Source organism: Chamaea fasciata, unplaced genomic scaffold, assembly GCF_029207755.1.
Source record: "Chamaea fasciata isolate MVZ Bird 193981 ecotype frontalis unplaced genomic scaffold, bChaFas1.0.hap1 SCAF_11, whole genome shotgun sequence".
Classification (NCBI taxonomy): domain Eukaryota; kingdom Metazoa; phylum Chordata; class Aves; order Passeriformes; family Sylviidae; genus Chamaea; species Chamaea fasciata.
The window spans coordinates 9,475,756-9,487,176 of record NW_027094096.1 but is presented as its reverse complement, the minus strand read 5'-3'; the positions used below and the strand labels follow the sequence as shown (position 1 = coordinate 9,487,176).

General features: G+C 43.0%; 1 protein-coding gene across 1 annotated transcript; it reads right to left on the bottom strand.

Annotated features, from left to right (window-relative positions):
- Nucleotides 1-4,693: 4,693 nt before the first annotated feature.
- On the bottom strand, nt 4,694-7,750 carry KCNE4 (potassium voltage-gated channel subfamily E regulatory subunit 4). The gene is made up of 2 exons (XM_066193813.1): nt 7,658-7,750; nt 4,694-7,228 (listed from the first exon to the last, which is right to left on the bottom strand). Exon 2 carries the CDS (start codon nt 7,200-7,202, stop codon nt 6,711-6,713), a length of 492 nt encoding a protein of 163 aa, XP_066049910.1. The 5' UTR covers nt 7,203-7,228; nt 7,658-7,750; the 3' UTR covers nt 4,694-6,710.
- Nucleotides 7,751-11,421: the final 3,671 nt, after the last annotated feature.

Sequence of the window (11,421 nt, the reverse complement as noted above, 5' to 3'; positions counted from 1 at the left end):
AGTGAGCTGCATGATTATTTTAATCTGGTCTTGAAGTCTTGATGAATATAGAAGAAAAAAACCTCTACAGTGAGCATCCATCTGAGGTACACATCCTGGCCAAAGAACAGCTAATTAGATATGACTGAAGTTAATTATGTGTAACATTGAGCAGATAGACCCTGAGAAACAGAATGTGACAGGGCTGCTGCTGCTGTTGCCTCCAGTGGAGGCACAATGAGCTGTTTCTCAGTAAACATGGGTAGGTGCTACCATCACATCACCCCCTGGCCTCAGTGTCATTTCTTAGATAACACTCACCCTTGTAAACAAATTCAACAGCATCCTTTGGTGTAAAATCCTGTGCAGCTGATGAAGATTAACCCATACTCAGTGCATATCCCCCGAATTTCCACAGTGCTCTCATGCGGTGATGAGTGAGGAAAGTCAGACCTGGAGAAATGTCCCAGTGGTGCTTGGGCTTTCATCAAGCCCAGCACTGCTCCGTGCTTCTACAAGTTCCCTGTTTCCCAGTGCAGTGGCAGCACGGTGCTTGCAGGCTGGAAAGCAATTACTGACACTCAGTGGTTGCTGCTGCTGACAGGACTGGCAGTTGCAATGAGTCATTTGGTAACATCAGATATTTGTAAGGAAAACCATGGGATGGGTCTTCCCCTAAGGCCTTAAAAGAGGCACCACTGGGGCTCTCCTGTGTTATGTTCAAGCCTGTGTGCTGCTGTATCACTCCATGCCTATTGTTAAAAAATAGCAGCATCAGTTTTTCTCCTCCTCTCTCTTCTCTTACAGGAAACCTTGTTCAATTAGTTTATCCTGTTCTGAGGAAAGAGAGGGGGGATGTACATCCTTAGAGGTGCACAGTTTATATTTCCTCCTGAGGAGAAGGAAAGAGCAAGCTTCTGTGCATTGGCTAGGGTGGAATTCAAAACCACTTGCATATCCCACATCCTCTCTCCTGCAGTGTTTAGCTGATGTTTTCATTGCTGGGATGAGACACAGCTGTCCCAGGGAGGGCTAGGCTGAGGACCAGCCCCACAGCAGGCTGCTCCAGGTCCAGCATTCATAGGTAAGCTGCAGGGCCTGGAGGCATCTCACAGTTCCATCTAAACAGCTGGAGTTCAAACCAGAGGAAATTCTTCAATTCTTTAATTGATTCCTTCTCCAAGGCCAAACAATTTTTCTGCCTTTTCTCACTTTCCATCAGAGCTCAGCACTCTAAAATTCTCAATGTAGTTATCTTCACATCAGCCTTAGGCAGGGAAGGTGTGCTCTTCTTTAAAGTTTATAAAAGGGAGTCTTAGCCAAAGCAAGTAATTTTCCAGAGTACCACAGTGAACCTGGAGCTGAAGGGGGAACTGAATTTAGTCTCCCATATCCCAGAACTACTGTTCTCCAGCTCTCAACAATGCAAAAAAAACCCTGTTACATGGCTTCTGTGGGCCTGAGGAGGGAAGAGCTGAAATGTTCCAAGTGCTATAAATTGGCATTTGTTGCCAGTAACAACTGTTGCATCTAGTAGTATTAAGGACGGGAAAAAATTGTTGTTCCTAAGTGGGCAAGAGTTCTGTATTTATACCAAATCTTTAATCTAAAATTCACAAGCATTTCATTTCTATCAGAAACATCTCATATTTTCAGACACCAGTATAAGAAGCATCATATGATAATCAAGAGAAGCACAGGCCAGTTGAACAGATTACTGAGGGACAGAGCTGGGAACACAGTCTGTAATGCATCATCCAATTGCCTTTATTATCCTTTTTTAGTCAATTATTTGTGTGGTAAAAGCCTCAGTCTAACCTCAGTCTAACGCAAACTAGAACTCTACCCAAACTAAACAAACCAACCTTGAAAAATTGGTTGATTTTTTGATTCTTTTCCATTTTCTTGCCCGGTTGAGCTGGTTACAGAAGTGTCAATGAACTAAGAAGGTGTAGCTATTTTTGGCCATACACAGTAGGACCTGCAGAGCTGTGTAAAAATGGAAAAAATACAAAAGTAAATCAACCAAATATACAGAGGAAAATATGATCAGTGCATGAAAGCCAAAACCCCGAACAATTTTACTAACTTTTATGCCTCTTAGAACCAACTGTTAACTCAGGAAGAAATCATCTTCCCACTAGGACAAGTTCTAAAAAGATCGTAACATGACCATGGTAAGTAAACGAACACAGGAGAGCATGGCCCAACTTTGTCACAATGGCTCCCGGCACATCCAATTATTCTGTGCTGCACCGCCTTTGAGCATCTCTGAGAATGCTCATTTTTTATGTGGTAGGGACGCCTTTCCATCTGAAATATTTAGATGAAAATTAAAGGTAGGTGGTTTTACCTCTTGGTTGAAATGGCTGTGATAAAGGCATGGTCTTCCCTGGGGACCTGTGTACCCCTATCCTCAAGCAGCACACATACCCTTGGCCAGCATCATGCACTGAGAACCTAGAAACAGTAATGACTGCTGGAATTTACCCATTTCCTTCCTTTCCAACTCTTTGAGTATAGATTTGATTATTTGTGTGGGTGTGGGCACTTGTCTGAGAAAGGGACAGATCCAGGGAACACACTGCAAGAGGGCCGAGCTAAGGAGGGAAGTTTTGCAGTGAGTTGTAGCACATGAAGTTCCTGGCCTTAGCACCACCTGTGACCTGTGCTCTGGCCCTGGGAAAGTGGATTCCCTTGTTCACCTTCCTTCTCTGGTTAACTCTCCCCTGGGAGAGCTTAGGAGATCCTGTGCCTGGGGAAGAGATGGGTTCTGCATTCCCCCTTCATTAATTCAGCAGGTTCAGCCATTGAATGAGTAACCTCACAGGTGTGTCTGAACATGATGTACAGGTAGGATTGACAGGTCCTATCCCAGTGTGGCAACCTTGAGAGCTGGTATTTCTATTTTCAATAGGTCCTGGAGGCAGCCCATGTACACAGGCCACGTGTGGCCATCTTCTTTTCTCTCAAAGGGGTTATGTGTTAACTACTGCAGCAAACGTATGAGGTATAGCACTGCCGAGAAATGGGAGCCTAATAATATGTTCTTTTAAAGAAGAATGCATTTGTAAAAAAAAATCACCTCCGTTCAGTCAAATTACAGTCAATTATCCGGCCTTCAAGCCAAGACCTATTAGCTCTGAATCTAACTTAACTCAGTTACTGAAGCACAGTGGAAATGTCATTCATTTTGGAAAAAACAATGTTATTACCTTTTACTCCTTAGTAGTCAAAAGGATTTTGAAATAAGATTAATGGGAAGAAATTTTTTTCCTTCTATCCATAGCTTTTGAAGATTAGCAGCACTTCTTTTATTTTGGAATAATAGCAACCTGGCAGTCTTGGGTCACTGGGCTGTCTTCAAGACATCATTGCATTCACTTGCACATGCATCTAACTTTTATAGCTAAATAGATTTTTGCTGCTTTTTTTTTTTTCCTCCCGGTGTCATCAAAATACTGTTTTGGACAAATGCCTTAGGACAAAGGCAGGCACATTCAAAACTTTCTACATGCTTTCTCCAGCCCCACAACCCAAGGATAGCTCCATCAGAGCCTTCAAGAAGATGGCCACATTTCTGTGTTTAGTAACTCTTTTCAGCGTAAATAGGCCCTGGAGCAGGCGGTGTTTCCCTTTCTAGCAGCTCGTATTAAAACAAGAAACTGCTGGAATAAGCTACACCTTTTTGATCCATGCAGCAGAGCTGCAATTTACATTTTGTTCTGTTTTCCCTCCTTATCACCAGTGCTGTCAGAAGTTTGTTGATTGATTGTTGTGGCAATGGAAACACTGGGTAAATGTGGGAGATGCAGTGTTTTGGAGTGACCCGCTATTCCAGGACACCGCGGCTGTCCCGGGAGAGCGCTCGGCTGCAGGGAAACACAGCCCTCTGATGGGGAGCTTCAGGTCCACAGCAGCTTGTGACCAGGCCCCAGAATTATTTAATAGGGAGTGAGTGAAGAGACCAGTGCACAGGGGAGCCTGTTTTGTGGGAAAGCGAGCAGATATAACTTTTTGGCAACCTGATTTTTGAAACAACCTCAAATAACCTCTTGGAGCAGGTCTTGACCAGTGCTGGTGAATCTGTACACGTAATTCAACAGATTTAGGGAAGCTCAGCGTTGCCTCTAAACATTTATCCCCTTCTTAGGGAGGCAGATTCTGAAAACCTCCTCTCTACGTAAAACTGAGAATGACAGAGCAGCAGTGAGACCCAGGGTCAAAGTTTGTGACAAAGCCAGCTGTGTGCCATGGCCAAGCAGTGGAAATCCAGTGGGATTTGAGATCTGTGTCAGATACTTGTCCATAACCTCAATCCCAGCCCACTCAATTTGCTACAACGCAAATCTAACTCTGAAACTCAAAATGCAAACATGTCCAGAGGCTGAATAAGCAACACAAGTTTCCATAGCAGTTTTGCCAGCCTCCCCAGGGGCTCCCCAGCACCCCCAGGTCTTTGCAGAAGGGTGTCCCTGTGGCCCTGCTTCCACACACTCACCATCTGAGTGTGCTGCCCAACAGCCAACAGGGACCAAAGGTGGATTTGGAGCACCTGGCTCAGCCCTGCAGTCAGCCCACAGCTGCAGTACTGTAAAGCTCAAGGAATCATTTCAAAAAGAGGCTAGGAAAAGGATCCTGCAGGAATTGTGCCCAGCCTTGTTACTGGAAATCTATTTGATGTAGCGAACGAACATGGAGACTTTTCCAGGAAATGTGTTTCTTTATTTAAATAAAATTAGTGCCAGTAGAAACAGTAAACTTTAAATACATGAGACAATTATATACAACTCGATGTTAGGAATTATATACATCAGTTTTTTACAGATACAAATACATTTATACCAAAAGTAAAGAACGAAGGAGAAAGCAATGGAAAATGTGACAACTTGCACATGTCAGTCTCATTTGGAAAGTTTCAGGATTCAAGTGATTCCAGGCAAAGTGCCAAACTTAATTTGGCTCCTTTCAAACTTAAAACAGCCCCTTTTAGAGTAAATCTACCAAAAAGCTTTATATGGTCTGATCCAAAGTTCAGTGAAGCCGATGGAAAAACTCGAGCTGCCTTCAGTCTGCCCCGTTCAGGCCCTTTGCGAGCACAATGGAGCCTTTGTCCTGCCGTGCCTAAAGAGAGACAGTGATCCCTGATCCCTGATCCCTGCATCCCATTAACCCTCTGAGCCCTGCCCAGCGGCAGCACACTCTGGCTTCAGTTCATTTCTGCTCTTCAGCATTCATGTTTTTCGAGCTGTCTCTCAAGCTCTAATGCCAGTGGATAAATCACAGAGCTATTTTAGTGCAGGAAATACATGGAGATATTTTGCAAATATTTTGCTGTGCAACGCTTTAGATTCAGGCTCTTCAGCCCTCATGCTTCAAAACTAATCAAAACACTGTAATAAGTTATTATAAAACATAAGGTATGATTGAAATATTAATTTTCTTCTTTGTATTAATTTTTACTTCTTTTAAAAGTGCAATAATTTAGCAACAGATTTCATGAGCATTTGAAAAATGTCACAGTACCATTAAATTGAGGGAGGGGGAAGTCTGTGGTGGCTTTAAAAACTAGTAACTAATAGCTTTATAGAAATGCATGTGTCACATGCAAGCTGATTAAAAAAAATGTAACACAATGCTTACCTACACTGGCTTAAACAAAGCAAAAAGTCTAGATTCCTTAATGATGTAAATGGGTACACTTTTACTGACCTCAAACAGAGAATTTAACTCCAATAGAGAAGCACAAAATCTTGCCCATCCCTGACTCAGCTGAGAATTTCAGTGGGGCCAGGAATTCACCCTTGCTAGGTTTAATTCCATTCAGAATTCCACCTATTTTTCAAGGGAGTGTAACAGAGCAGCATCTGAGCCTTTCGACATCTTACAGCCTGTAAGAAAAATCTCTAAACATCTCCTTCAACTCACAGATCTTTGCCTTTAGTGACCAAATGTACACATCTTTAACAAATACAAAAGCAAAAAAGTAAACCACCTTTCCTGTTCGTAACTCAGTCACAGGCTGGATTGCAGCAGAAGGTGGTGAACCTGACCCAACCAGCACAGGTATAACTTCAGCAAAGACACAGATAAGTGTCATGGGTCTGGAGACAGGCTTTACAAACTGCACAGGAACTCAGTGCCTCTTTTCTTCTGCCTCGTCTTTCATTCTTTCTGTACCTAAAGTCAGTCTCCAGCCATGCTGCAATCTCCTTTCAAGTACAGCATCAATAAATTTTCAGCTGTTGAGGCCTCATTGAGCAAAGGTGCTGTTGGCTGTGGTTTGTCATAAGAAAAACACAGTAAGAGTATTTCTAGTCTATCACAGCTTTGTGTGAATGAGCATTACCAATCATCTTTAAGAACCAGGCACTTGTATGAGGGTAACTTCCCCAAACATTTCCCAGATATTTACAGAATTCTGAAATATGCGGAGACATGCCAGTAATAATTACCTCATTAGAAAATACGTATATATTCACCATGTTCTTAGCCTTCATAGTAGGAAATAATAATGAAAAAATTAAAATCAAGCAACCCAATTACGTGCAAGTTACACTTTGAAGTTGGGTACCACTGCTTCCTTGTCCAGCCAGCTCTCAGGAACACCTTGGGCCCAGGAGCACAGATACCTGTTCAGAGTTCATTGGAGAGCAGAAAAGTAGGGCCACAAGTTCTCAGAGGGAGCTCCACTCATGCTTTGGCAGCTGATCAGGGGAGCCCTGCGAGTGCTAGGAGTCCTTATGGATGTTTTCCACAGAACCCTCGGTGCTCTCGTTGAGGGGCGTTTCTGACACCTCCCCGAGTTCCGTGTCCAGCACTTCCTCCTGGATGGTGAAGTGCACATCTGGGGAGGAGGACTCGGAGCTCACGCTGCTGCCTTCCATGGAGCAGATGGCACAGGACAGGGAGGGCACCATGCTCTCCTGCAGCATGTTCAGCATCATGGGGATCTGCACGGATTTCAGCCCTGCCACCGTTGGCAGAGGCTTTACAGCTTCCCCCCATTCTCTCTCCTCATCTTTGTAGAGCAGAAGCAAATTGGATGACTTCTCTTTTCTTTTGGATTTCATGTAGCCAAGCATTATTCCTATCAGGAAGATCCCATAGAAAGACATGACAATCAGAATGTAAAAATACTCGTTGCTGTTGTTCTTCTCTGTGCTGGGGGATTCAGCATCAAGCATAGCTTGGGTCACATTTGCATGGTCCATCTTCAGCATGGAAAGTGTTTTGCCACAGCTAAAGCCTAGAGGAGAATGTAAATGGATATGCAAGGTCAAACTTCAGAGCAAAGATGTAAAAGAAACACCTGGAGAAAGGTTACCCCAAACTCTTATTCCTTATTCCTTGTAATTGTAAGCTTGCAAACCCCACACCTGATTGAAGCTCTCAGCCTATTATACCTCTGCATTAGTATTGTAAGTGAATGAACTCTTATTCAGATACAGGAAACATTAAAGGAAAGAAAACATATAATGTTAAATTATCTTGGGTTCAATGCTGAATTATAAAACCCCCAATCCATATGATTAAAGAAAGAAAACTATATAGAAATTCTCTGCTAGGCACTTAAACATAGTTTTGTGTTACTTGATCATGTTTCCATGGTGGGGGAAAGTTAGAAGTATTATTTTGTTCAGTGATGCAGGAAAAAAATAATCAGAAAGCAACTTACGCTGGTATGCAAATAATTCCTCCTTTTGCAAAGCTCAAGAGACCTTTCCTCTACCAAATGCCGGGTGTTCTGAAAACTTTCCTCTGCTGCAGTTGGAATAAATAGCTCTCAAGAAATGTTTCATCACGTGTTTTAGAGGCACAGTTTATAATAGTTTTGTGTTGGAGTCAACAGATGAACTTGAAGGATTGCAGTTCAACCCACTGAACTCTTAACAGCTGTGAAAAGAAAAAGAGTTGGGAATTCAGATTTTACTCTTTCCTAACCAGTTCCACACTGGCTCTTTCAGCTTGTGAATCTGCTCCTTTAACATCCCAGTTGCTAAATCTGATCTCTTACCCTGAGAGCTGCTACACAAAATGGAAAACCTGTAGATCGTTATTCTGTGTTAACTTACAGAAAAATATAGATGTGAATTTTAGATTTGACACTACAAGTTATTTACATATCCGCTATACATAGTCTTCCCTAAAGAAATGGAGGAGGAAACAAGTTCTTTTCTTTGGTCAGGACTACTGACAAAGCTTTGGAAAGTGCAGAACCAAGTGGTGACTTTCAACCCCTGCTGCAGCTCCACTTCGCCACAAGGTGAGGGGCTGGGAAGAACCGGGCTCTGAGTCTCGAGTTAGTTTTGGATGGATATGTGCTGGTGCTGCCTAACTTTGGGCATCAAATCAGCAGCTGCAGGATCTAGGTTCTCCATATAGTCAGTGGAAGGGCTCAGACTCCCCCAGGGAGCAATTTGGAGCTCCTGAAGTTTGCAGCTGCCTTCTGCCTCCAGAGAAGCAGCTAAGAGTTAATGCTCTGTGCATGATATTACACCTAAATAGGGGCCAGGGCCACTGAGTTAATGATGACTGAAGTATAAAAGGTTGTTACCAGTTCCTGGGCAGAGGGATGCTCTCTGAGTGACTGCTGCAGGCTGCTGGGCTGCACAGGACACCTCACAGCCCACGGGGGAGGGCAGTTGAGATGCAGCCTGGCTTGCAGGGCCCACAGAGTTCCCAGTCATCAGCTCAGTGGTACAGGAGCCTCTGAGACCCCTTTCCAACACGTAAGCAACAGCCCAGGCCATGGGAAGAAGGAGGCCCAGCTTGCACCTTAGGGATTTCATTTCCTTATCCTCTCCATCCCCGTTCTTCACACACAAAGCCCAATTAGTCAGGGCCCACATGTGAATGTCACCCCTTCTGCAAAGCTTCAAGGATGTTTATGTAACAGAACACTCCACTTCCAGAAAGCAGTAGACTGGTGCTGGAGTTTCCCAACGGTAGGTCTGGGGTTTTTTTCCTGCAGTCACTGGTGGATTCTTTGCATAGACAGCAAATTCTTTTCCAAACACTGCCCTTACAATCCCTCTGAGGTAAAGGCAGATAGGATTAACTTCTCTTCACATGCAGGAAAAGGCAAGAGAGAAAAGTTAAGCAACTTTAGATGTAGATGAGCATTCGAGAAAAGACAGAATTGTATCTGTATTTGGAACCAACATTTTCCATCATTTCTCTGAAGGACTACAGAAAGGAAAAAATTACATTAGCCAGATTGCCCTCTCTGCACCTTAAAATAGAGGATCCTCCCTTTAGGATGTTGGTTTTATCTCCCTGTGCATTCCCATGTGATAGCTCAGGAGCTGTTGATGTTGGACTAACGTCTACTGGGATTTCATCTGACAAAATCTGTCTGCAGCATCAGCTTGCCAAGTCTGAATTCTTCTTCCCTGTTCCCGACAAATTACCAAGCAGGCAACAAGAGCATATCAACTGTAGGCTAAAGCAGAACTCAGAGCAAGCCTCTGGATTTTCTAGTTAACTTTAGGGAATATTTACTTCACAACTTTCTCAGCTCCATGTGATATCTTGCCCTCCCCATTCAGCTCTAGAAATTTGGGGGTTGAAAAACTAAAGACAACGTGTCAGATTTTAGCAACACCTTGTGCAGGAGTTTCACAGACTTGTGAGGAAGTGCCTTGCATTTTTGGGTCAATGAAAATTGGCTCAGGACAAGGAGAAATCCTTTCTCTCTGCCCATGAAACCCTCTTGGAAGTTGCTCGATCCTGGGAACAAGACCAACTAAAGCCTGTCATCAGTGTCACCACTCACCTGGACACAGAGGCACATCCAGAGGCACCCCACAGCTCCCAGCAGTAAGCCAGCAGACCAGCTCTTCTGTAGGCCCCTGCATGTGCAAACAGAATCCTTTATTTGCTCCAAACCCTCGTATTCTTCACATAGGTGAAGCCCTGTACAAAATTACCAAGAAGAACTGGAGCACCCAACAGGAACACAGGAAGACTTCTCAGGTATATCCATAGATTTATGCAATTCCCCGAAAGTTTAACTGAAAATTGACTGGATTGCATAATTCTGCAGAGTTATTGACGAAAACTCTTTGTAACTATGTTTATTTTGGCTAGCTGATGACATCTCTCCTCCATCTGTTAGCCCATGGTTCTTAAAAACAGTTTAATTTTGAAAAAGCCTGCAAGGAATTTCTGATCCTTCTATAGACATGAAGAGGAGGAAAAGAAAGACATTGGGGAATAACTACCTGAAAAACATATGCCACTTGCTTACTGATGCCATCACTCAGCTTTCCCAAGCTGTACTCAGTAGAAACTGTAATTTTGTCTAAAAACAAGACCTAGAAAATTAAAACTTGGAGTTTTAGTTCAAAATTATATTTGCTGCAAATTATATTGTAAAGCCATTGATCACAGCAAAAAGCTTGTTTAATTTCAAATAACTTCTTTTTAAGTTAAGCTTACTAGCTACTTTTTTGATGTCTCTTTCTTTCATCCTTTCAGATCAATTCTTTTCCCCAAACTTCAGAGATTTTTCCTGAAATTTCATTTACACATCTCCTATGCTTTCAGCAATTGCCTCTCACGTGTTCCTCTTCACTTTCTTTGCACTCACCCTAAACAAGGCTACATATTTAAGAATAATCCTCATGCTGTTGCTACCACCTTCCATATTCCCCCTTTGGAAAACATTCAGGCCAATAAAGCAGAGTAACAGCCAGGCACTCCAACAATGAAAAGGTCACAACATAGTTGTTGATGCCAGATTTTTTTTCTCAAGGTCCCTGTCTCCTAGAGAGCCTTTTGTGGCAGCAACCTCCGTCACCAAAGGACGCAAACGTTGAGGCTTGAGGCATCCCACGGGGCAGGAATTCACAACATGGCTTAAGGGATCATATAATGTGAGCCCTTTCTCCAAATAAAAATGTGAGGACAGTCAGAAAACTGAACAAAGACACAATCTATTACAAAGACAACATGAAACCTCCTTAGAGACCCAGATGACTCTGCAGGCTGCCTTGGAAAACATATGCCTAACCCTTCATTACGGGCATAATCCATGGTCTGATGCTGCATTTATCTGCCTTGCCCCAGTTAGTGAGTTAATAAGACTAAAGACACCAAACAATTGTTAAAAGGCCAGCTCCTATGGGAAGCTGAGCCTGTTTGATGAGTGTTTGCTGACAGTACCACACTAAAGAGTACTTGAGTATGTGCTTATTTAGAGTTATCTGATTAAAAAAAAAAAGAAAAAGAAAAGAGAAACAGGAAGGACAGAGGAGTTGGGTTTATTCCTGCACATGCACATCTAATGAAAGTAATGTTTGGTAATTTACTGCTAGGGCAAAAAGGAAGGGAGAGTTTTGCCATTCAAGTATGAACTTATTTTTGATTTAGACCTTCCAGAACTACAGTTGGCAAAGGACGACCAACCAGTGGTGATCAAAAAGATGACCAATACAT

Coding starts and splice junctions, on each gene's coding strand:
- KCNE4 (XM_066193813.1), bottom strand. CDS start 7,202: ATGCTGAAGATGGACCATGCAAATGTGACCCAAGCTATGCTTGATGCT.